General features: G+C 35.5%; 5 protein-coding genes across 7 annotated transcripts; 3 read left to right on the top strand and 2 right to left on the bottom strand.

Annotated features, from left to right (window-relative positions):
- Positions 1–2,864: 2,864 nt before the first annotated feature.
- LOC121776111 lies at positions 2,865–5,315 on the top strand. Its single transcript, XM_042173249.1, has 4 exons — positions 2,865–3,034; positions 3,655–4,204; positions 4,306–4,610; positions 4,681–5,315. The coding sequence occupies exons 3-4, from the start codon at positions 4,401–4,403 to the stop codon at positions 5,122–5,124; spliced, it is 654 nt and encodes a 217-aa protein (XP_042029183.1). The 5' UTR covers positions 2,865–3,034; positions 3,655–4,204; positions 4,306–4,400; the 3' UTR covers positions 5,125–5,315.
- On the top strand, positions 3,833–4,401 carry LOC121776835. Its single transcript, XM_042173996.1, has 2 exons — positions 3,833–4,204; positions 4,306–4,401. Exons 1-2 carry the CDS (start codon positions 3,833–3,835, stop codon positions 4,399–4,401), a joined length of 468 nt encoding a protein of 155 aa, XP_042029930.1.
- Positions 5,316–5,556: 241 nt separating the features above from the next.
- Positions 5,557–7,462, bottom strand: LOC121775995. Its single transcript, XM_042173115.1, has 3 exons — positions 7,392–7,462; positions 6,474–6,824; positions 5,557–6,395 (listed from the first exon to the last, which is right to left on the bottom strand). The coding sequence occupies exons 2-3, from the start codon at positions 6,816–6,818 to the stop codon at positions 5,757–5,759; spliced, it is 984 nt and encodes a 327-aa protein (XP_042029049.1). The 5' UTR covers positions 6,819–6,824; positions 7,392–7,462; the 3' UTR covers positions 5,557–5,756.
- A 7,720-nt stretch (positions 7,463–15,182) lies between these two features.
- On the top strand, positions 15,183–21,126 carry LOC121775835 (prolyl 4-hydroxylase 1-like). 3 transcript variants are annotated; one of them, XM_042172907.1, is made up of 12 exons: positions 15,183–15,331; positions 15,832–15,879; positions 16,460–16,501; positions 17,013–17,062; positions 17,955–18,020; positions 18,419–18,493; positions 18,911–18,985; positions 19,186–19,256; positions 19,346–19,397; positions 19,517–19,606; positions 20,261–20,353; positions 20,712–21,126. In XM_042172907.1, exons 1-12 carry the CDS (start codon positions 15,265–15,267, stop codon positions 20,817–20,819), a joined length of 837 nt encoding a protein of 278 aa, XP_042028841.1. In that variant the 5' UTR covers positions 15,183–15,264; the 3' UTR covers positions 20,820–21,126. The 3 variants fall into 3 exon arrangements, with proteins under 3 accessions (XP_042028841.1, XP_042028843.1, XP_042028842.1); XM_042172909.1 differs by lacking the exons at positions 15,183–15,331; positions 15,832–15,879; positions 16,460–16,501; positions 17,013–17,062 and adding exons at positions 17,072–17,371; positions 17,449–17,581; XM_042172908.1 differs by lacking the exons at positions 15,183–15,331; positions 15,832–15,879; positions 16,460–16,501; positions 17,013–17,062 and adding an exon at positions 17,072–17,581.
- Positions 21,127–22,513: 1,387 nt separating this feature from the next.
- On the bottom strand, positions 22,514–24,914 carry LOC121776359 (ras-related protein RABA5d-like). Its single transcript, XM_042173530.1, has 2 exons — positions 24,500–24,914; positions 22,514–22,982 (listed from the first exon to the last, which is right to left on the bottom strand). The coding sequence occupies exons 1-2, from the start codon at positions 24,834–24,836 to the stop codon at positions 22,663–22,665; spliced, it is 657 nt and encodes a 218-aa protein (XP_042029464.1). The 5' UTR covers positions 24,837–24,914; the 3' UTR covers positions 22,514–22,662.
- Between the last annotated feature and the right edge of the window lie 257 nt (positions 24,915–25,171).

Below are 25,171 nucleotides of genomic sequence, written 5' to 3'. Positions count from 1 at the left end.
ATCATCTTCATGGTTTGTAAACATCAAATTACTAAGTAATAGTACAAGTAATATTATATAATTGTGTAGGGGAAAATATATTTAGGGCCTTATATTATTAATGTCTTTTATTTTATTGAATCCTTATATTCCCTTCCGTCCCAAGGTAGTTGGGCATTTCTTTTGGGCACAATATTTAAGATACTGATATGTTAGAGGTTAAAGTAGAGAGAGTAAAATAATAGATGGAATAAAGTAAGAAAGAGAAAGAGAAAGAGAAAGAGAAAGAGAGTAAATTAGGAAACAAAATAAAGTTTTTGCCAAAAAAATGAAAATGACTCCTCTATATTGGGAATTGAGGGTACTATTTAATATATCCTTTGATCTTTATTTTTTATTTCAGTTAAGAGTACTATTTATATATTTAATAAATCCTTTGATCTTTATTTTTTATTTCAATTAATCCTTATTAAACAATAGAGTTAAGATAATGCTTCGATTCAGTTTCTCCATGCATACTTGTTGACCAGTTTACTTCATTTTCGTCTAGATAGTTTAGATCTTTTTTACAGTTTACGTTAGTTTAAACTCTTTATTTGATAAATATCATCCATGGTTTTCATGATCGCACTTTCTAAAGGTAGAAAGCTAGATTTATTGCAACTAATGGAGAATTTAAAATGCGGAAAAAAGGGGAAAACGATTTTTTGGGCACGAAACATAGTTCAAAACTTATAGTTTAGTGAAGCAAATCAGAGTATCTATCTCAGCAGTTCAACAATCGAAAGAAGATAGTATTCAATGACATAAAGGCATAAAATGAACAATGTCTCAACGGAAATATTTGAGAGAAGAATAGTACTCCCTCTGTCTTGTAGAAATAAGCCATTTAGGATTGACACAGGTTTTAATGCATGATATGATTGACAAAGTAAAAGAGAAGGAGAAAAAATAGTTGAAATTATGTAGTGGATGGTGGGCCCATAAATGATAAAGTAAAAAAATGAGAAAAAAATTGTCATAAATGGATATGGACTATTTGTATGAGAGAGAAGAAAAATGAAATATGACATATTTCTATGGGACGGAGGGAGTATTATGTATGAAGACATAATATAATCTAAACATTTTATTTAACATCTTCTTCGCATTCATGCTCAACATCCTCCGCCTCGTCACGTTCATAAAACACATGTAGGACAGAGTACTTGATGCACTAAGTGAACTTATGCTGAAAATATTTTCATAGATATAGTCATATCACGCCATCTTTGAGTGAACTCGGAGTTTACTGTAAAATAGATAGAAACACTAAAAACATTTCATTGTAAAACATGGTTGCGCAACCCATCATCCATCATAATCATCATACCATATCTGAACCTCATCGGTAAAACGAGAATGTGGCCACATTCCCGATCACTGGACCGACCAACTTGAAAGATGACGCATGATCCCTGGACCAGTCAACTCAAAAGATGGCGCATGATCCCCATCTGTACACTAGCCTGAGTAAGGGCTCACCCCCTATTAACCATCAAACTCTAATGGGACTTACTCCTAGTAGACGACAATCAGATAGACAACTCATCAAAAACCAAAACACAACAAAACATAACGTATTTGGAAAGTAAACACATCATTCATCATTTGATAAAATACTTCAAGATATTTTAAAAGAAATCCCAAGAAATAATATAGGATAGAAAAGTCCACCTCGATAACTTAATTTTTTGAACTTGAATTTCTTACTTTGACGTTAATTTTGTCCACGAAAATCACCATTCTCTTGAGCTAATTATTCTGAAGATTAAAACGTCGTCTTCATTAATCAACACATTTTCCCCATCTCCTTCGATCTTTTGCGGCTGCCCAAGGCTTTCAGGGCCATTGGCGATCCCAAACTGGTCGGCTTCAAAATTAATCATAGTAGTCCATCCTTCTCGTTTCTCCTTAATTAACCCGACCCAAGTACCTTAATTAGAATAGCCCAACCCCAACAATACTAAATTCTCCTTATTTATTCTTGTCCATCAGCCGGACCAAAAATGAATCAGATGGTAGTAATAAAGGGGCGCATGTGAGTCTTTGTTTGATTAAATATGTTCTATTGTCAAACTATTGCCGGACTTCGCCAATTTTGTTAAGGGCGCCTTTGAAGTAATGTATGTAGCTAAGTAGTATGTGATGCTATGCATGTTTTTGTGTCATGTAATTTGTGTTGTCTTGCACTTCAAACAATGTTCCGTTATGCAAGTGTATCAGGATACATAAGCGACCACAATTGAGGCTAAAACATTTCATTACATAACAACATACACCACAATGACGTTAATTCACCAAATATGGATGACGCTCATATTTGTTAAAATAACACACCATTTGTTCGGAGTAGCAAACCAAAATAGGCAATAATACACAAAAAAAACACATACGAATGTGATATAGAGGTTTGACAAATGTGCATTAATTCATAACCCTGATCTCAGAGCCTCCAATCATTCTCCCTCTCTATATCTTCTTTCATCCCAAAATTCACACATAGTTTATCCCACCTTCCATTGAAGCGGAGCTCTGCAGATCCAGGCAAAAGAAGACTGAAGGGTTTTATCAATTTCTTTTCCTATCTATGTACTTTAAGGCCCCGTTTGGTAACTATGTTACGATTAGATAAGAGGATTAATCCGGGTTTATTTGTGCATTTGGTAGCTATGTTAATAAATTTAATAGCCCGTGTTCTGTATCCGGCCCGCACAAAGCCCATCATCTATACTATGTTTCAGTGAGACATGTAACCCACCATTTTGGCATGTTACATATCAAGGATGCCTAGTTAATTATGCAAAATACATTTTTACCCATAATTTAACAATTTCTAGCCCTAATCGATCTCCAAGCCTCTGCCTCACTTCTTCAAAAATACGCCTCACTTCCTACAAATTTCAACAAGAAGTTCTTCCACAATTCTCTCATTCTGCCTCCCTCCCTCCATTCTTTCCGGCGACTGAACAATCCGGCGACTCCATTTCTCCGGTAACTGTATTTCTGATTCAAGGTTAGGTTTTTTGCTATTATTCTTCAAGATTTATCTGAAATGTTTGGAAAACACCCCTCGAATGTCTTGGATTATTTCAACGCTAATTTCTCCAATTTCTAATTGTTAGACTATTTCTCCAATCTCTAATTGTGTGACTATATTATCTCTTGGACACATTGCAGCTACTGACTGCGTTTTCCTATTTCCCGATTTTGGTAAAACTTGGGCCTCTTGAGCTTGTTCAAGTTTGGTACAGACACATTGCAGCAACAAAGAATGAATTCTTATTGATGCATTTGTTGCTATACCATATTCTGAACTCTATGCATTTGTGAAATTTTCAAATTGCCTTGGGTTCTCATCCTTTTCTCGTATAAGATTTCTTGGGTTCTCATCCTTTTCTCGTATGTCTAAAGTAGCTTAGTTAATCCCTCAAAAGTTTCTTTGTAGTGATGTACACTTAAGAATAGTAGCTGTTACACACTATGTTTCATGATTTGGAAGCACATTTTGTTTTTTCTTTATCATAAGCACATTCATTCATTAAGAAAACAGAATCGTCCATTCACAACTCACTTATTCTGCCGGGGTGTGAAGCACATTTGTGACTATGCATTTAAGTAGTTTTTTTTGTGCAGACAAGTTTGATTATTGAAGATGAAGCCCATGTTATGTAAAAACTCTTCACTTGAGTCGGTTTTAGAAGAGATAATGCATCAAAACGTGATCGAATCAGTTGTATTTTCTACGGTCGAGTCAATTCTGCGTAATAGAAACAGAAAACGCTTCAGAAGTGAATTTGTTAGGCCCTACGCAATGGTTCCTAAGATGCCTGATCAAGTCAAGCATTTAAGTAGGTTGGTAGGTGTTACAGATGTCGATTGTATCAATAACCTTAGAATGGACCGTAACACGTTTGGTAGGCTTTGTCTTTTGTTGAGACAAATTAGTGATCTGTCAGATGGAAAATATGTCAAAATAGAAGAGCAAGTGGCTATGTTTTTAGGTGTTCTAGCACATCATAACAAAAATAGGATTGTCTCATTTACTTTCTTGAGATCCGGCCATACGGTGTCAAGGTATCTACATGCAGTCTTGAATGCCATCATAAAACTACATGTCATTCTTTTTGTCAAACCTGAACCAGTACCTGATGATTGCACTGATTCGCGATGGAAATGGTTTAAGGTATTTAACTCTAGCCTTACATATTGCTTATATAATGTGTGGATAAATCTAAATTCTATTTTTTACTAATTATCAAACTCTTGAATTGGATTACTTTTCAGGGATGTCTAGGCGCACTAGATGGTTCATACATAAATGTTATGGTCCCCAACGAAGATAAGCCAAGATATAGGACACGGAAGGGGATGGAAAGATAATGCCTAGCCAATTTTTGTACGAAGCACAGGCTGCTATTCAAAGTGAAGTTGGCTGTAGGATTTCTAGGGACGATTTGTACGACCGCCTCCATGTGTTGGAGCAGCGCTATCGTACTTTCAAATATATAGACGACTTGCCTTCGACATATTGGGACATTCATCGTGGTAAGGTGGTTGCATCAGATGAAGTATGGAAATCAATCATCAAGGTAATTATAAAATAAACTTTTTGTTTCATCTTTCAATTGTTAAGCACCTAATATAGTATGTTTTTTCCAGAAAAATAATTTTGCCTCAGCCTATTACTATCGCGACGATCCGGAGTTCCCCCAATTGGAGTCTCTGTTCGGCGAGAAAGCCACCAAACCCGAGCGCAATAGAAGTGTGATTGTCATATCTGACTCCACGTGCCCTGTTAGTGATGGTGGAGGTTCTAAAGCAGTGAAGCCTGTTGTGAGTGAAGAGGTAACATCTCCTGTAGGTGCTGACTTGCTCAAGAGTCGACGCAAGCTATTTACAAGGGAACTAGGCCCGTTAGATGTCGATTCCATTAACTACAAAGGGCATAACTACTATGCGATTGGACCAAAGGAGGAAAAGAAGTACAAATTTGAGGACGTTTACCCACCACGTCCGCGTCAACTCGATGGGAAGAAACCTATCAACTCTTATGGTAGTTCTTGTGGTTCTTCAACCCCGATCAAACGTAACCTGTCCAAGTGATGCATGTTTTGATGTTCGCCATCTTTTTTTGCCACACGTTGTCGTAGTTCCATCATCTAGTGTGGTTGCTATCGTTTAACTTTTGATGTCTAATTTTGCTATGTTGTGATTGTGTTGGTTTTACCGATGTTGTATTATTAAAAGACGTCATTTTCCTATTAAATCATGTTATGTCTTTTGTTGAGGTGAAATTGATGTTCTCACTGTCTTAATCAATGCTTATGCTCTGATTATTGTCCAAAATAAATCAAGATTCTGGATTCCTCAACTAATTAAAGAACGTGCATTTGGTAATGAGTTTTTCCTTGAGATGATGCTAATCCTAATCCCAATCCTAATCCTAAATCAAAAAAGTTTAATTTTTTAGCCAAATGCCTCCAATTCAGAATGAATATCACAAATTTAAAAAATGAATTGGCATGTGTCAATACAAATTGACAATATATGGAGTCGAATTACTATCCAAATATCAGCAAAATTTTCAAAGGGGCAGGTAAGTGCATATGGAGTAGTAGAAGTATTATGCAAAACAAGTCTAACACCAAAAGCTAAGCACCAAAAAGAAAGTGAACCGCCTCATCCATTCAAAAAGCTATCTCGTTTTTTCCCTTTCAACATCTTCAGTTGCAACTTCAATTTCCACGCTTCTCTCGCTTCTCCAGCAAGACTCGCATAACATATGCATACCTAGCATTCTCCGGCAGCCCCATAAAAATATCCAATCGATCCGGTTCCTTCGCAAGCATTTCGCACACATCAAACTTGTCATCCATTGAAAGTCCTGGAATATCACCTAAACGATCGAACACATCCTTCCTTGCTTGACTAAGATCAACTTCATACCCGATCCTGGTTGATAGCAATTGCAATCGTGCATTGGCATCTTCATGCATTTTATGTAGAAGGGTGTACATTCTATCCAGCCCATCATCTCCCTTCCGCCTTTTATTTGATCGCTTTGGTGGAGGAGCAGCCCTCTCGCGTGCAGTCCCACTGTCAGTAGCCCTCTCACGTGCAGCCCCACTGTCAGCTGTTGCATTAGTCCCCAAGCTCTCACTTACTCCCTCTTCAGTGGACAAACCGTTGAGGCTGAAATCTTCACCAGGGATTGTGTCGGTATTCTCCAAATTCTGTTGTGAATACAATGCATTCACAACATCAATCACGTCCTCAGCATTACTCCCAGTAGCTCTATCCTTGCCAAAAATTATCTTCCAATCCTCCCAGAAAGGCCATGACCTGTTTCTCATGAAACGAGCATTGCTATCGATCTGTTATTGAAAAATATGGTACAATTAGTAAAATCTATTAAATCATATTTCACAAGTAAACAAGCAGTAAAAATATACCCTCATTATTTGCGCCCATTGATCGTCTTCACAATCAATTTTGAAATCACCATTGCTATTAAAGCCTACACCACTTCGGCCCATAATAGTAACCAAGGAGGAATAATTCTTCTTCCAAGAACAGATCTTTGACTGAACATGAGGATTGACCTTAATATCCGAGGTTGGGAACTCACGTTTTAGGGCTTCTTCAATTTTGTTGAGGTATCCGGATCGAAAGCCATTATCAGACTTCCACCCTTGAGCCACAAGCTCCTTCATTGTTGCAGCCAAGATTTCTTCTTCCTTTCCGGACCAACTACGCCTGGTCCTATCTCCTCTGTTCCCTCTACGTGCATCAGCCATTTCAAACTGCCACAATGTGAAGGAGAAATGCACAAGTTACTTCACTTATATATCAAAGTAGCTACTGAATTTCATAAAACCTCATAAACAACAATGGACAATGGACAACTACTGCATCAACAATCGCTTCATTCCTAAAAAGTTACTAAATAACTGATGACGAACTCATAAACAACAAATATACCATTTCAGTCACTAAATAAACAACGCATTGCAAATACCACATAAACACCACTGCCTTTTAATACAGAAACGAGCAAATCCACTTGTTGAAAGTTTGGAACAAATAATAATTTTAGCACTTTTATCTCTATATTCCAATACATAAACAAGCAAAAATCACATTAACACTATGCTACACAATACATAAACTAGCACAGTAGAAAATCAAAACGACACACAATGAAGAAAATAAAACTCTCGAAAATTAAGGGGTAAAAAAACTTCCAATAATCCAAACAAAACAATAGAAGGGTTGTGGAAGCAAAATATAAAATTGCTTAGGGAGCATTAAATCGACATTTGAACAAACGAAATAAGCCTACTTGTTCAGACGGAAGTGAGTAAACTCACCGGATTCTTCGTGATATGGAAGCACTGCTCAGAAGTGAAAATAGTGGGTTGATAATCTGAGAGAGCGGCTGTGGCTGTTATTAGGGCAACATATTATTAGGGCAACATAAGGATACTTAAGTAATTAAATAAAATTAATGAGGATAATTTTGACAATTACAATTGTAATCCTTATTTGTGACTAAGTGTACCAAACACTAGAATTAGATAACTCACAATTATCTTAATCTACCAAACACCCAATATATGTAAATTAACTAATCGAAACTATGATTACTATCATAATGGTATCATGTCTAGTCGAAACATGACATAGATACCAAACGAGCCCTAATTGGTGTATTTACTTATCTATGATAGAACATCTTTTGTGGAATTTTTGGTGAAGATATTCAATTGATTTTCCTTGTTAGCTCTTGCACTTATATGATTTATCACAATGCTTTCTATGTTCAATTGATTAGCTACCTCTTGGATACATTTTAGAGTTGATTAGAGTACTCGGGAGACGAAATAATTGACTTGGGAAATGGATAATTCACACTTTAATTCAATAGAACTCGGGAGAGTTGAGGTTTCATGTGAGGTCGTTGGTCTTAACGATCTTTTGGGAGTTAGATGTTAGTAATTTAAAGGGGACATTGGTTTCAACATCTAATCTACAAGTTTCTCACCTCGAGAGGGGGTTTAATCTAGTATTGTGACCGACTTAATAACTCTAGAGACCGTAATTCAAGGAAGTCGATTGGATTATAGCTCGTGACTGTGTTTTTGGATCCTAAAATTCTACATTCTTACGCCTGCTTTGTATCATTATTTATATGCTTTCTTTTTATTTATTTTCGTCTAGTTTAAATAATCAATCCAAAAATCTCTGTATCTCTAGATAGTATATGACGCTTAGTATATGGTAGTCAGTTGCAATCTTATTCCCTGTGTTCGATATCACGGTACTGACCTTTAGCTACTAGATCTACCATGTATACTTGCAGGTATTTTTAGTGCTGATAAATAAAAATACCTAGATCCTCATTGCATGATAAAAATCTTATGTTGTCTAGATCGAGTACTGCGAGAAGATTAGCTTGTCCTCATTGCATGAAAAACACTGATGCTTTTACTTTAGAGAAAAGTGGCAAACAATCATGGTTTGATAATCATCGAAAATTCTTACCTACTAATCATCCAATTCGAAAGAATAAAAAAGCATTTCGTAAAAACATGATGATCCTAGATGGCCCACCAGAACCAAAGTTAGGAGAAGAAATCTTGAATGAGATTGATACTTTAGGTTTGGTAAGAGTGATGGATGACTTCAATGATATGAACAAGATTGTCTCAAGTCGTGCAGATCTGGATGGAAGAAAAGAAGCATCTTCTGGGATCTCCCTTACCGGAAGGAACTGTTGATTCGACATAATTTGGATATAATGCACGTTGAAAAAAATGTCTTTGATAATGTAATTAATAATGTGCTTAATGTCCAAGGAAAGACTAAGGACACATCAAAGTTGAGAGAAGAGCTCGAAAAATATTGAGCCAGACCTGAATTAAAGTGTAATGGGGAAACTGGAAATTTTCCAAAAGCTACACCCTTGACAACCGTGAAAAAAAAGTCTTGTGTGAATTGGTCAGAGGTCTTCGATTTCCAGACGGGTAATATTTGTAGATGTGTTGATTTGAGGAAGCTAAAGATGTTTGGAATGAAAAGTCATGATTGTCAAGTGTTCATGCAATGCATACTACCTGTTGCATTTCGTGAACTTCTTCCTCAAAATGTTTGGAAGGCTATCACAGAGTTAAGTCTATTTTTCATGGACTTGATGTGTAGGAGCAATAAGGATTGATGATATGGGGAGGCTAAGTGATAGCATTCCGATAATTTTGTGCAACCCTGAACGCATTTTTGCACCTAGTTTCTTTGACTCAGTGGAGCATCTGCTAGTTCATTTAGCCGATAAAGCTCGTCTTGCTAGGCCAGTTCAGTTTCGATGGAGGTATCCATTTGAAAAGTATAAAAAGATATTATATATAAACATACAAATATAATGTCATAAAATTATTTTTATATATTTTGGCTTATAGGTAGCATAGGAGGTTAAAAAACAATGTCAAGAACAAAGCACGAGTTGAAGGATCCATATGCAATGCTTATTCGGTAGGAGAAGTTTCTACATTTTGTTCATATTATTTCGAGGATTATGTGAGAACAAAGATAAGGAACGAGCCTCGTAATTATGCTGACGAAAGTAGTAGTGTTCTTGAGGGGGGCAGTGTTATTTCGGTTTTCAGCCCACTTGGGAAAATGTCAGTTAGATACATGGATACTAGAGAATACAATGTTGCGCACACATACATTCTACTGAATTGTCCTAAGGTCACAACTACATATCTAAAGTGAGTAATATCATATTTTCCTAATTTTATCTTTAATTGCACACTAGTAAATATCTGACACGTTTCTTTTACTTTTTTGAAAGGTTGATTGAAGATGAAATGGTAAGATCAAATTCAAGGCATCAAATTCAAGGCTATCACATTCTGAGTTAGGAAATCTTTTTTTTAAAACTCCTATATAAAGGAGGAAATTACAAATATACTCCTATGGAAAGGAGGAAATTACAACTGATGTCAAGAGGGGGCTCGAACTCTATCATATCAGATTATCAGTCACATCGAGCTACTACGAACAATGGGGTTTGTATAAAGGGTGAAATATTTGGCACTGATGAGATGGATTTTTATGGCCACTTGATTGAGGTTTGTGTGTTAGATTATCCTAGTATGCCAATCAAAAGGACCACATTATTTAAATGTGTGAATGGCTTGATCCATCAACTTCTGGGACAATGGTTCATAAGGATTTCAAATTGGTTTCTATAAACCACATGCGTAAGTATAATAAGTATGAGCCTATTTTTTTCCAGTGCATGTCAAGGTTCAAACTATGTCCACTGTACATTGTCTAATATTATTACACAGAGATCAAGTTGTGCATCCTTCTCTCTTTGGTTTATTTCTATTCCTTTTCTTTTCCTGGGTGGAGTGGCTTGACCAGAAACACATGAATATTTCACAAATGTTTTTGCAGTGAATTTAGATATGCATCATCGTCGTGGCCATCACAATATCATCAGCGAGTCCTCTCACATGAGATAAACCGAACAAGACATACATGTGACATCATCTAAGAATGTGGATGATGACCATGCAGTGCCTGATAGGAGGATGAAAATTGAAAGGGATACATACACTAGGCTTGTTATATTGGTTATTGATTATTAATTAAGGTTCTTGTTATTATATATTAACTAAATATTATAATATTGTAGGAAATTATTGACCCATTGGCATATGACAAGTAAAATTACCTCATCGTTTCACCAAATCCCAAATCCAACGGGTTTTACCTAGGCTAGATGACGTTAAGAAGGGTTACTTTGAGGAATTTCGAGTACGTATTAATTTGATTACATATAAGTCTGTTTTGCCTAAGAATATATTTTAAGGAGCCTTGTTTTCATTGACTATTGCTCTCTATTCAATTTTTTAGTTTTTGACTCCTACCCAAGTGTATTGTGCTGAAAGCGGCAAATAGTTATGTGCATATTTGTTGAATAAAACCTTGAGTGTTTGATAGATGCATGTGAGGGTAGCTTCCCTTTCATATGGTGACCTAAGATTTGCTCTTGTGTATAGGCCCTAGATTGCATACAGTCAAGGTTCTCTAAGGTGTGGATCCTTTGGAAAAAGAAAGGTGCAGTTAGATTCTCATCCTTCGTTACCAGCTTAAAAAAGTTTAACGTTCCTAATAAAGCAAGACCGGGTTACGTGTCGGGAGCGACGTGGGAAGGATAAGGATTACTAGAGCACTGGAAGGATCAGGACGTGATAAAAAATTCGGTACTTGCAACTTAGCTCAAAAGTTGGTAAGTGTTAGTGTATATATATACACGTACACATATAGATATGAAATTCGTTTTGCAATAATGTTTGCTTTACTATATTCTTAATAAATAGGCAAAAGAAAAAGGTTTTCCCATTACTGAAGTTTCGTATGAATCATTCATGACACTATACAACAAGAACGGGGGATTCACATATAAGAGGACTGCGGATATAGCCGTAAGTTATAATATAAATATTCACTTCCTCCGTCTCAGCCTAAGTGAGATGTATTCCTTTTTGTAACGTCCCAATTTATGTGAGATGTTTCCTTTTTTGCCAACATTGAGGCCTTCTTATAGGCAAAGAGAAATCATAAACATATGAAAAAAAAAGAAAATAACTAAAAGGAAAATAAACAAACAGGAAACCCTAATTTGGTAGAAGGAAAAACAATTAATATTTTTCCATCTACTAATTCTACTAACTAGGAAATACTAAATAAAATCTAAAATATACTCCCTCCGTCCCCAAATATTATCCCACTTTGACCCGGCATGGGTTTTAAGAAATGTAATGAAAAGTGAGTTGAAAAAGTTAGTGGAATGTGGGTCCTACTTTTATATATTAGTTTTATAATAAAATATGAATATGAATGAGTTAGTGGAATATGAGGTCCACTACCAAAAATGGTAAAAAGTGAAATGAGATAAATTTTATGGGACAGACGGAAATGGAAAAATGGGACAAATCTTTCAGGGACGGAGGGAGTAACTTGTTTAGCTTCCAAGTCTTGTCTTCTAGAAATGCATCAACAAGTTTAGCTTCCAAGTCTTGTCTTCTAGAAATGCATCAACAAGTCTTACACATACTTAACTTTCTCTTCCCCACCTAAATCAAGCATGAAAAGCAATGTCAAGTCTACCATAGACAAGTCTAACGGGGTAAGCATGTAAAATTAAAACCATACACAATCTCAAAAGGAGATAATTGAGTTGTAGAGTGTACAGTCCAATTGTAGGCAAATTCGGCTATGGGTACACACTCCTCCCAAGATGATTTGTTTCCAAAGCCTAGAGCGCGAAGGAGAAAACCTAGCGACCGGCTGAAAACTTTTGTTTGACCATCCATTTATGGATGGGAAGAAGTGGAGAAAAGGAGTTTTTTGTCCAACCTACTTGGTCGGTGCTATTTTAGCTGGACTCGGAGGTCCTAACTTGGTAGAATGGGCTACATATTCCCACTCCCCAAGTGATGATTAAAGAAATTTATAAGTTCCCCTTTTAAGAAACTCTCATACATACTATTGGTTAGTACAAGGCAAGCTAGGGTGTCGAACCAACAGAGAATGGTAACCCTAGTCGAAGAAGATTAAGCACGGGAAGGGTGGTTAGTTGTGCAATCACGCTTTATCTTTTTGGGTTGGCTTCTACCTAACTATTCCTAGGCGGGGAACATATGAAATAGATAATAAAATTGGGCAACTTGTCTAACTAGACACTATGAAGAAAGCATATAAGAAAACAATAACATTTAAGCATAAAAAAAATATCAGGTACATGTATAATGCATTGCTACACGTCCATATAACAGCTGCATTGCTCCACAAGCATAATGCATTTTTAATTTAATTATTAACATAAGTGTAAAAAATGGAACGTGAGATCTGCCAAACTCATAGTTTAGGAAGAGTTTAGAGGTAATTAACGCATGATTTTGTTGAATTAAGGTGTTTATTATAGGTTTTCACCCATTTAATCACCAAATAAATGAATTAATGAGTTTGTTGGAGTTATGAAGTGAAAACAGGTCAAAATGGGCAGAATGGATCGAACGGGATGATTCCAGAAAGTTCGTCCGGTCAGGCGTTTTTCAACCGGGCGTTAGGAGCAGAAATCGCGAAGCTGAGAAAATGCCCATGTCGTGCATTTTCTCACTTACAAATCGCCCGACTGGGCGATGATGACTTATGCCTATTTTTGCTCATTTTTTACTCAAAGTATAAAAAGGGACTTTTCACGTTTCGATCCCTAACTCCTACACTACCAAATTAAGCAAGAGATCATGAGATTGAAGAGGATTTGAAGGCAAGGAGCTTCCCCTTTTAAGAGATTGAAGGAGAAGACTCCCCAACATCATTTCTACCCATGGGGAGTTCTTAGTTCCATTTCCATCCATGTTTTACTTTGATTTCTTTGTGTTTCTTTATGTTTTGACTTTGATCATGAGTAGCTAGATTTTTTACGGATTTGATGAAGTTTGTATGGAATCTATGGTTTGATAATGGTTTAATTCTTATCTATCTCTTGTGTTGGTTTTGTTGATTATTGCTCATTATATATTCAATTGCCTAGCTAACAATTGAGTAAATCTTGTTCTAATTATTGTCATTGAGAAATACTTGATTAAACTAGTTAGATAATCAACAACTACGTGCTTTACATGTGATCGAGAGATTCATGCGCTAGAGAGGACTTGGGTCCGTTATTTTTGGGAGTCGATCTCAAATTATAGGGAAGAGACTCCTACACTAGAGTTTGACCTACGAGTTAGATCCACCTGAGAGGGGGTCTAACCAATTACCCTGACCTTCCTAACCACACATGAGGCCCAATAGAGGTGACACATGTGATCCATACCAACGGGTCCAGATCCCTATCTTTTCCCAATTTGTGTGAAAACATCTTTTACTTGCTTGTGCATAGTTAATTGTCCTGTTTGTTTAATTACCCTTTGTTCTTAGTTCAGAAAACCCAAAACCATCTTTCCTTAGTGTAGAAAGTGTTCAAAGTTGCATCGTAGTCAGGGTCCGCATACTAAAAGTGGAATAAAGTAAATTGTTCTATAAATCGTAGACAATCCTAAATGGCAAAATGGTTCAGTGTAAATATAACTCATACAAAATGTTTCACTTTCGTTTCATATTAATACAAAAAGTTTGAAGCTTATATAAATCATACAAAAAGTTTTATTTGTGTTTCAATTTAGTACATTCGGTTATTTTTGTTTGGATGTTAACTTTTTGTTTATGTGAAGTATAAAATGTTTCATAATTTTTTTATATTGGTACAAAAAGTTTTATCATTGTTTCATATTGGTGCAAAAAGTTTTATCATTGTTTCATATTGGTACATCATTGTTTTAGGCTTTGTGCGTCACATAATTAAAAAGTTTAACGCCCTTTAAACACATATCCGTCTCAAGGTAGTTGCGTGAGTTGTGGAGTATTCCTTTTTGGTTTGTCCCAAGGTAGTTGAATCATTTCCGTTTTTGGTAAAAACTTTATTCCATCTCTTACTTTACTGTCTTAATCTCTCTTACTTTACTCTCTCCACTTTAACCTTTAATAAATTAATTTCTTAAATCACGTGTCAAAATGAAATGTCTCAACTACCTTGAGACGGGAGGAGTATGATGGAATGTATTGAAATGAAACACGAATGAAACTTTATGTATGCTCCCTCTGTCCCATTCAAGATGTGCACATTTTTTAATGACACGAGATTTTAGGTGGAGTAATTGAATATAATAAATTAGAGTGAAAAATGTTATTGAATATTTTAATGAGGAGAGATGAGAGAGGAGTATGTTTTCAAATATGAAAAGTGGACATCTCAAGTGAGACAAACTAAAATGAAAAAGTAGACATTTGCAATGAGACAAAAGGAGTATGATTTATGTAAACTTTAAACTTTTTTGTACTAATATAAAATAAAGATGAAACATTTTGTAGAGTTGTGTACTCACATCGGCCTTAAATAATTCTTTCAATTGTGGACGGATGAAGTAACCAGACTAGCCGTATTGCTAGTTTGCTACCCATGCATAATGCATTTTTAATTTAATTATTAACATAAGTACTAGATTGTAGGCATAAAATGTTCATTAAATTGACAAAGCTGCCCTCGGATGAAGAACGAGATTTTTATTTACAACAAAGACTGTGATTTACAATCTCCACTATTCTCGTTTCTCTCTCTAAACCAAAATGGCTGCTTCTTCTATGAGATTTATCTTCATTATCCTCACGTTTGTAACTGTTGGAATGATTTTCGGTAATCCGCTCTCTCTCTCTCTCCTTTTTGTTTGAATAATTCAATATGGTTACCAGATCTTTATATGCGTGCAAATGGTGATTAGGATTTGGGAGAGGATTCTTTAAATAGAAATGAGATATAATTTGTCATTTACTGAATGGTTTAAAATTGTAAACTGATGCTAGGTTTTTCTGCTGTATTGGTATACTATTACTACTATTTGCTAATCTACAATTTCCCGGATCCGGATGATTTCCGATTTATTTGGTCTACCATTGAAGTGATCAGCTCGAAATAGTACTGACGTATCTATGGTTTTCTATTGTTAGAGAGTAAAGTTGATCGTTTATTATTTAAATCATTTTGCGGCTTTATTTGATGAGTAGCATTTTGGGTTTTTTTTTGTAAGGATTACTATTCAAATCGGTTTCTTTGCATTTTCATTTCTGTTTTTAGTTTTACTCCTCACTATCGTAGCTGCAGTTTTCGCAAGTGACATTTTCCATTTGATGGTTCAGGAGCTTTGCTTCAGTTGGCATTTATTAGAAGGTTGGAGGAGTCATCTGGTATATTTTTGAACTTTCTGATTCATTTTTTGATCTTACTGGATAACTCACTAGACTCCTTGTTCCCACCCATGTTGTTTCTTTGATAATGTGACACCTTGATAGTGTCAAGTCGAATGCTGCTTTGTTTTTTCAAGGAAACAGCATGATTTCTCAATCCTCATGATCTGAGTTAGGCACTTCTTCTTCATCATCCTCTTCCATCAGTACTATGATATGCATTTATTTGGAATTCTTCATTTTCTGATAGTATATTTGCTTATAATTTTGACCTAGTGGACTGTGAAACTCACTTTTTATAGAAAAGGTCAATTTTGATTTGTCTTTCCTGAAATATAGTGTGCATCTCCAGATTGAAGGTTTTTGCATGTTCTTCAAAGACTACTTAAAAGTAGCTTACTTACTTGGAATGGAACCACTGCAAGAATGTCACTAATAACTGTTGGTTTACTTTCATACTTGTTCTGCCATTTGCGTTATTGACTCATGAAAAATCAATGTCGAAGGATGCTTTTTTCTGTTAAAGAACTAGTCATAGACTTAAATATCTATCAATTAACCTTTTCACAAAATCTTGTAGGGGCCAACTCTTCTTTGACAAGAATTCAGCATCTGAATGGAGGTAGTCTTCAATTTATTAGATATCCTATTGTTACACTAAGCCATGCTTACTAACACATCCTCAAGATATGGTACTAGCTTGTAGTAAAAGTTACCAATTTACCAATGTAATGTTGTGCTTTTTTCAATGTTATCAAATAGCGGATATGGCGGCGCCATGACGCTATGGCATGGCGGTCGGTGGTGGAAACGCCATAGCACCATGTCGCTGCCATAGCACCGTCATATCCGACATTTGACAACATTGCATGTGTACTGCATTTAGGAATAGGGCATTATGCAAGAAACATGGTGGTTACAGTGGTATATTATGCTTTATTAATTGTTCAAAGTGTTTTAGATGTTATATTTTTAATATTTTTTAATTTTTGAATTATATATAAATATATAAGTATTATGTTATTTATTTAATTTTTGACCGCCATACTAATACGCCATATCCCTGCGGCGGTTTTTAGGCAAACCGCCATAAGCCGCCATACGAGATTGATAACATTGGCTTTTTTTATCAGGTATTTCATATTGGGATGATAAAGAAGCTTCAGTTTTGCGTCTTGGATATGTATGTTGGTTGTTTCCAATTTTTTGTTAGTCATTTGTGCGCTCGAATAATCAATAAATTAAACTGACAAATGGTTTACCATGGTGAATAATTGTTCCTATTCCTAATTATCTTTTAGTATTTCACGTGGCATGATCTTCTAGACAAAACCTGGTATTTATGGAGCATACTAGATGTGCTTCTCTATTAAATGCACGATATATTTATTCATTGTGTGACTTTTGCCCTACATCGGGTTCCAGTTTCATCTGAATCTATTGATAGTGAAGACACTACTGCTCACTGTGCTTTGAGGTCTCTTAGAACAAGGTTTTTAACTAGTCAATTTAGACAATTATAGATGGTGTACTTTGCTGTGGTTGGACTGATTTCGATGTTGAATACAGCTAAAAAAGTAGCGTCTTTTGCTTTAGCTTGGGGACAATTCGTTCATACAGACATAGAATCCAAAAACTAGCAGCAAGAAGTTGAATGCAAAGAGAAAGGTGCTCAACCTTCTTAGACTGTCCAAAGAGACAGGTGCATATGAAGTCTTCTAAATGCCTTAGAAGTTAGAACCTTTGCAAAAGCCCACTTTCCTCTTTGGAAGCTTCTAAAGTTAATTTCTTTCCTTCAAAAGTAATGAATAGTTATAATGCATTCGAGAATTAACCAGTTCGAATCTTATGAAAGCTCCAAGTTGTACCAACCTGGATATGCTTTACTAAACAAAAATATGGTACTAAGAGAGAGATAATCTAGGATGCTACATAATAATTTGAATTTTGCATAGAGTTTTGCCCAGGGTCAAAAGATACTTATATATTATCTGCCAATCATCACTGATATGAATTTGTTTTATATTAGACCTTCGTTTGTTTTTTTACCAATAATTTACCACATTGTAATGCAGGTAAAACCTGAAGTTGTTAGCTGGTCACCACGTATTATTGTGTTTCATAACTTCTTAAGTGCCGAGGTATGCTTATTACTTCATTTTGTAAATTACTTAGCTAATTATTTTATTATTGATCGATACTGTGATATTTTGACAGCACTGATATTATATTCTAAAGAAATTTTAAGAATTTTATTAAAGAAATAAACAGGAATGTGCATATGTTTCTGTTACATGTATTAGTTAGACCATTTAGGTACCAATTATAATAGCAAGACTAGGCTCATCACTATCCATATAGAAAAACATAGTGATCAGTGGATTGTTTTATGCTAATCCATCAATGAAGCAAAAAGAACTTACAGTTCAGAAGTTAGATTTATACAAGAAATCTATTGCACCTTGTGGATATTGTAAAACTAGAATATTTACAAATTCAATATGTGGATCGATCAACTCTATGTCTTTTTCCTTTACAGGAGTGCGATTACCTCAGAGCCATTTCCAAACCTCGTCTTGAGGTTTCTACTGTAGTGGATGCAAGAACTGGAAAGGTGAGCTAGGTTAGTTCTAGCATTCTAATTGAAAGTTTTGTAGATCAACCCTTCATTACACAGTCTTTGTTTTTATTATCTAGTAAAACCTTATGCTTATTGCACTTAGTGCATGTTGAAGCAGTTAGTCTCTCACTCAATTTAATGTAATGGTCGGAGTCAGAGTTTCCTCTGAATGATTTATGGTATTCTGCTCTGTACTGGCTGTAGTGAATATCTTCATTTGCTGTATAATCTGGATCGCAATTGGTCGTTTCTTGACATAGTTCCATTCTTATTGATGGACATAATTCCATATTTCGTCACAATTTCTTAGTTCACTATTAGTATGGTTTGCTTGAGGTTTGTATACAGTATTTTAAGTCTGAGTTACAGATTTCTGTCTGTATTATTTCATTATATTATATACTGTTTCAGGGTATAAAGAGTAAAGTCAGGACAAGCTCTGGAATGTTTCTAACAGCTGAAGAAAGGAAGTATCCAATGATACAGGTGCCATGAAATTTTAACTTCAGCTATCTTTGCCAACATCTGCTTGACGTTATACTTCAGCTCCTTTTTTTTCTTCTTTTCAATTTGAATTTTGTTTTTATCAGAGTAGTTTTTTCACTAGAAGTTAGTTACTATGTTTTCTATATTTTATTGGCCACCTTTTGAATTAACTGTTAGTTGACAGTTTATTACGCCCTCAGGCAATTGAGAAACGGATATCTGTGTATGCTCAAGTACCAGTAGAAAATGGGGAACGTATACAGGTTTTGAGGTGAGTAATTATGTGTAAACTTGTTCAGTTTCTTAATCAAACACAGAACTGAGATTTTAATTTGAAGGCTAACATCTGCAGAAGCACAGGTATGAAAAGAATCAGTTTTATAGGCCACACCATGACTATTTCTCTGATACAGTAAGTCTGTCGTTCTGTGCACCAGTCAGTTTTGTTCTTCTAACCATTTCTTCCAGTTTAAATTTGTGGTTATCATCAAAATATCCCATATTTAAATATAACCAAGGTTCTTCTTGCAGTTCAATTTGAAGTACGGTGGTCAAAGAGTGGCAACCATACTCATGTATCTAAGCGACAATGTTGAGGGGGGAGAAACATACTTCCCAAAGGTTGTTACTTGTTATGTGTTTAAAAAAACCATAACTATCTCATATTATAGCTTTCTTCGGTGCAACTGCTGGTTTATAAATAATCTAAGTGATGTGGGTCAGAAATAATTACCAGGTGTAGGGTTTATTTCCTAACCGGCGCTCAAACTTGAGAAGCTCAAACATGCAATATTATGCATACTGAAATTATCAAGCATTGAATGAACACTAGCTCGAGAAAGTAAGATCAAACAAACAACCAGCATCTTAATTTGTTTTACTAATTCTGGAATGAACTTAAGGAGAAGCAAATTCAAAATTTGAGGTACTAATTGGAATTCAAAGTTATAATTTCTTCTTCCTCCAAATGTGTGGTTTAGATATTGGTGAGAATGAGATGAACACGATAAAGTGCCCAAGTCACGTTCAGAGTCCATATCATTTGCTTTCAAAAAGAATGGGAGATTTTTCTAATTTCAATGGAGCTTTACATGAAATACTGTAGGATTGATGTGTTTGTCATCCTGAGTTACTGACATTACTATTAGGAACCTGAAGTTCATAACCTGATTATGTGCTGTGGGATATCTGTAAATTTAGTAAATCCTCTGAAGTTCAAGGTTTGTTTTTTACATTGCCCCGAACTTTTTTCTAATCATCAAAATCTGATCTTAGGCTGGATCTGGCGAGTGTAGCTGTGGGGGGAAGATGGCCAAAGGATTGTGTGTGAAGCCGAATAAGGGAGATGCTGTGCTTTTCTGGAGCATGGTTTGTGACTTTGCACCTTTTACTTGAATTAGTTTCATTCTTTCCCCAATATATTATTAATGGTTAGTTAGGATGTGAAATATTATGATATAGAAGGCCCCTCATAGGGTGGCCTAGTGGTGGCGCGATGAATTTGTAACTGTGAGGTCATAGCTCCGAACCCCAACACCTCCAGGTTGATATCATGTGCGCCTATGGCGGCAGCTGTGGATATTTAAAAAGAACAGAGAAAACAATGGTCTGGGTATCTGTGAACGTTGAACTCGTCTCTTGAGCTGTGTTCTCAACAGACGGATTCAGCGTATACAGAATAATTAAAATTATTAAAATTGATGTATGGTGTTGAATTGTGTGTCAGGGTCTTGATGGAAAATCGGATCCGAACAGCTTACATGGTGGATGTGAAGTACTATCAGGAGAGAAGTGGTCAGCCACAAAATGGATGAGACAAAGCGCTACTATATAAAATTATCAGCATGAGTTGAGTAGGTACACAAGCCATGATAAGCGGCTACTGTAAACATGTAACAAATGAAAATTTGCTGAGATAAAAGGGTTTTTAATTGCTTGACAACTCTTTCCTTTGTGTGCAAGATTGTTGCCTCGGATGAAAGGGGATTTTTGTGTGTTTGAGTGGTTTTCTACGTTTTTTTACCTTTCTTGTGTTTTTGTGTGCGCGCGTGTGTTAAGGAAGGGTACACATATGATTATGTATGATTTGTGGTAATATTCTTCTATTTAAGAAAGTTGTAAGAAAAGCAATTATTCAAGTATTTCATGTGCATATATTTTTTGATTTAGACACATACTTTTGTGGTGTTGTGGAGTGGATAATCGGTTCGTTGATTATTATTTAATTGATTATCAAAATTATGGGTTTAGTTCCTAGTTTTGAATGTATTGGAATTGGTTATGAACAATGTTTTAAAAAGTGAGAAAATTGGTGAAGCTATTGGTTCGGCCCAACTTATTTAATCACTGATCGGGCCCAAATACCATATCAAAATATTGAAATTTTGTGAATGATAATTAAAATTTGATGAATTATAAATATGGAGTAACATTTTAAAGAAATATATTAACTACTTTGTACACTCCTATAAAATAGATAGCTAATATTTATAAGAGTGTAGCATTTTTTAAGGTTCGTGAACTTTGCCAAGTTTAATTTTGAGTACGTAATATTTGAAAATATCTATAAATGCGTGAAGATATCATGCATTAATTATAAAAAAAGAAGATAAATTAATTACCAATTGTGCATTAAGTTTTGTGTCGTTTCAAATGTCATTGCAGCAAGATCTGTCCCTCCGTTGTCAACTGCGCTACGCCCCTGCGGGCCGTTTCAAATGTCATGTTTTTATGGGACGCGGGAGTATTTTGTTTTTTTGCTGGATTAGAGGAAGAAATCATTTGGTTACAACTTAGTGGATTTATCATTAAAAAATGAAAAAACATCTAAGTTCATATATATTTTTTTCCATCGACTCAAATATGCAAATTTTAAAGTTCAAAGACCATTTGTTAATTAACACATGTTCATATTAATAGTACCAACTCATATAATGAAGTCGACTCATTTGTCACCGATTAATATGGAACGGAAGGAGTATGTAGTTTGAAAGTAATGAATTGTCTATCTTATTATAAATAAAAAATTACTTCATCCGTTAAACTGATTTGAAGTTTGTTAATTGAAAAAAAATGATTGATTCTTTAGCTTTCAAGTAGTAATTTGCTACTTTAACTAGAGTCATGATCTTCAATTTTTAAATTGTCCATGAAAATGTTGTTATTGAATTTATTTTGTTATTGGTGTTAGAAAGAAAACATGAAGAAGTCAAAGATTCTTATCGTTACATTACAGTTATTTTTTTGAATCTTAAAAGAACTTACTTCTTTTCATTGGTGGTTGTACAAACTTGGGACATTCTAAATACAAAGTCGGAGCTTCAAATCAAGAAAAAGAAGAAACATTAGTTGAGTCCATTTTTTTAGTTGTCCCAACGTAAATGAGTCATTTCTTTTTTAGCATAAATTTTATCTTTTATCGTACTTTATTCACTCTCTTACTTTACTCTGTCCACTTTAACCTTTAACACATTCAAATCTTAAATCTCGTGCTCAAAAGAAATGCCCAATTACCTTGGGATGGAGAGATAAAAAAAATCTGTTGCGTGATTTCTTTAACACAATCAAAATAGAGTATAATTTACAGTTCCAAAGCAAACAAGTATAGGAAGAGCAAAATCAACCAAATTCAATAATATCAAATGGATCTAATGCAAGGTTTTTTGATTGAATCGCCTCTAACAACAAGTATATGATCCCCCTTTTGGCTTTGGTTCATCAGAGCTGTCGCGGACGAGGGACACTCTGTTGTTGGCTGATAATTCTGCCTTGTATGAGTCCGAATGCAACACCTTCCTGCTGACATTGTTATAAATCTCGCGTATCACTAAATCGAAAGCCTTCTTAACGTTTGTCGAGTCCAGTGCCGAGGTTTCCATGAAGAACAATCCTTCTGATTCGGCTAGGCTTTTGCCTTCCTCCACGCTCACGTCCCTGATGTTGTCCAAGTCTAGTTTGTTCCCCACAAGCATCTTCGCAACTGCTGTGTCGGAATGAGCTGGATGAAGAGCATCAGATATCACATTAGGGATCTTGAAATATGCACTCTAGAGTAAATAAAAATAAGCAACAGAATAAATAAATAAATATCCCTCTGATTTCAGACAGAGCAATTCCCACCCTCTAAGAAAACAAATTTCTGCAATTTCTAGATTGAATCTGGAAATTTGGACTACAAGTTCAGATTAAAGGATTCAAATCCATCATTTACCGGGAAGGATTTAGACAACTCTGGTAAAAGTGAAGACTAAATTTGACTGATTTCACATGAAAAATTTAACCAATGACGAACTGACTTGGTTGGAGAGAAGAATCTAGACACTCCATGTCATCTCTCCATAATAATAGGAGAGGTGTTGAAATGAATCTTTGGAATTTTGGACTTTTGAATCTTTGGAATTTTGGACAAAAGTCCAAAATTAATTTCATACATTTGTTTTAAAAAAACTTTTTCATCCTATACATTAAGTGTTAGCTTCAGGTCCTAAACAATATGTTTTGGACCTAATGGTTATGTAAAAAATATAACGGTCAATCGCGTTTTAAAGTCCAAATTGGTTCTGTACATTTGCACATAAAATCTATTTAGTCCTACACATTAAGTGTGTATTAGCTTCTAGTCCTAAACAATATGTTTTGATCCAACTAATTAATTAGGTCAAAATGCAGTTGACTGTTGATTTTTGATGAAACTGTTAAATACGGACCAAATCATATTGTCTATAACCAGAAGCTAATAACAAAAAATTTGTTAGTGACAAATGTACGAGACCAATTTTAGGCTTTAGCCTATAGAATAAATGAACACACATATCGAATTCGATTGTCACTGGAGCACAAGCACACTACTCTTAAAATAGAAATGCAAGTATATATAACTACAGAAGAAGAATGCAAGCCACATTTTCTTGTTCTACTATCCAAGAATTGGAGAAAAGGGGCCACCTACCAAACCAGACAATCTTGATTTCAAATTAGTTACCAAACTAAGGAAAGGAATCATGATCATGACTAGAGCATATAGGTTGAGCTTAAACAAATTGACTCTCTCTTATAATCAGAAAGGAATTTTCTTCCTAAAGCAAAAGCAACTCTCTCTATGGTTGATCATATCCTCATGTTGGTCTACTCTCCACATTTTTAGTCATGGAAAAAAAATAAGATCTGTACAAAACTTCTTCCTCTGTTTCTTTGAAAAGAATGTTTGTTTTCTAATGTTAGCAATCAACCTGAAGAAAGAATCAATTTCGTCAATAAACCCCTCACTAATCGCTCTCACAATCGACACAGTTCTTTGCCCAGCCACCACTCCGAGTCGCTTGGGCTCTCATTGAAAGCAACAAATATCATTGAATCCGATCTCGCAATTTGTCAATACACACAAATCGATTCTTCCATCATATGATCAAATGAAGTGATTTCAAATCCATCAGATTCCGATTCGAAGCACAAAATTGATCTGTCTTCGAAATTAAAAAAAAAGGAAATGGAGGGAATAAGGGAAAAGAGAAGTACTCTTGAGCTCATCGAGCCATCGGGAAATACTGTCGAAGGTGGATCTCCTGGTGATGTCGTAGACGACGAGGGCGCCGAAGGAGCCGCGGTAGTAGGCGGAGGTGACGGCGCGGAAGCGCTCCTGGCCGGCGGTGTCCCAAATCTGGGCCTTGACTTCCTTGCCGTCGATTTGGAGGGTCTGAGTCTGGAACTCGACCCCAATCGTGGCCTTAGAGTGCATGTTGAACTCGTTTCGGGCGTAGCGGGAGAGCAGATTGGATTTGCCCACCGCGGAATCGCCGATTATGACGATCTTGAAGAGGTACTCCTCCCCCTCGTCGTCGGAAGAAGACGCCATAGCTGATGCGGTGAAGAGAGAGAGAGAAAGAATATGAATTGAATTGATGAGAGCTGGCAAATATGTTATGACAGTAATGCGTGTTTCGTGGATGGGTGGGGTATAACGGTTTTACTACCTTCTCCATCCGCCAATAAAAATTCCAATTTTGATCATAGTAGGTCTACAAATTGTTTATTTTTATTGAAAAAATTAATGGAATATAAGTCTTATTTTAATAAATTGTACTCCCTTTATCTCGGTTAAAAAGACATATTTCTTAGTCAGCACAAAATTTTTGGAATTTAGATTAATGTGGTTATTGGAGAGAGAAAAAATTTATGTAATTGGAAACA

This window comes from Salvia splendens, chromosome 18, assembly GCF_004379255.2.
Source record: "Salvia splendens isolate huo1 chromosome 18, SspV2, whole genome shotgun sequence".
In the NCBI taxonomy this organism is placed as follows: Eukaryota; Viridiplantae; Streptophyta; class Magnoliopsida; order Lamiales; family Lamiaceae; genus Salvia; species Salvia splendens.
Note: the sequence above shows the minus strand (reverse complement) of the source record. Positions and strands in the feature narration are given on the sequence as shown.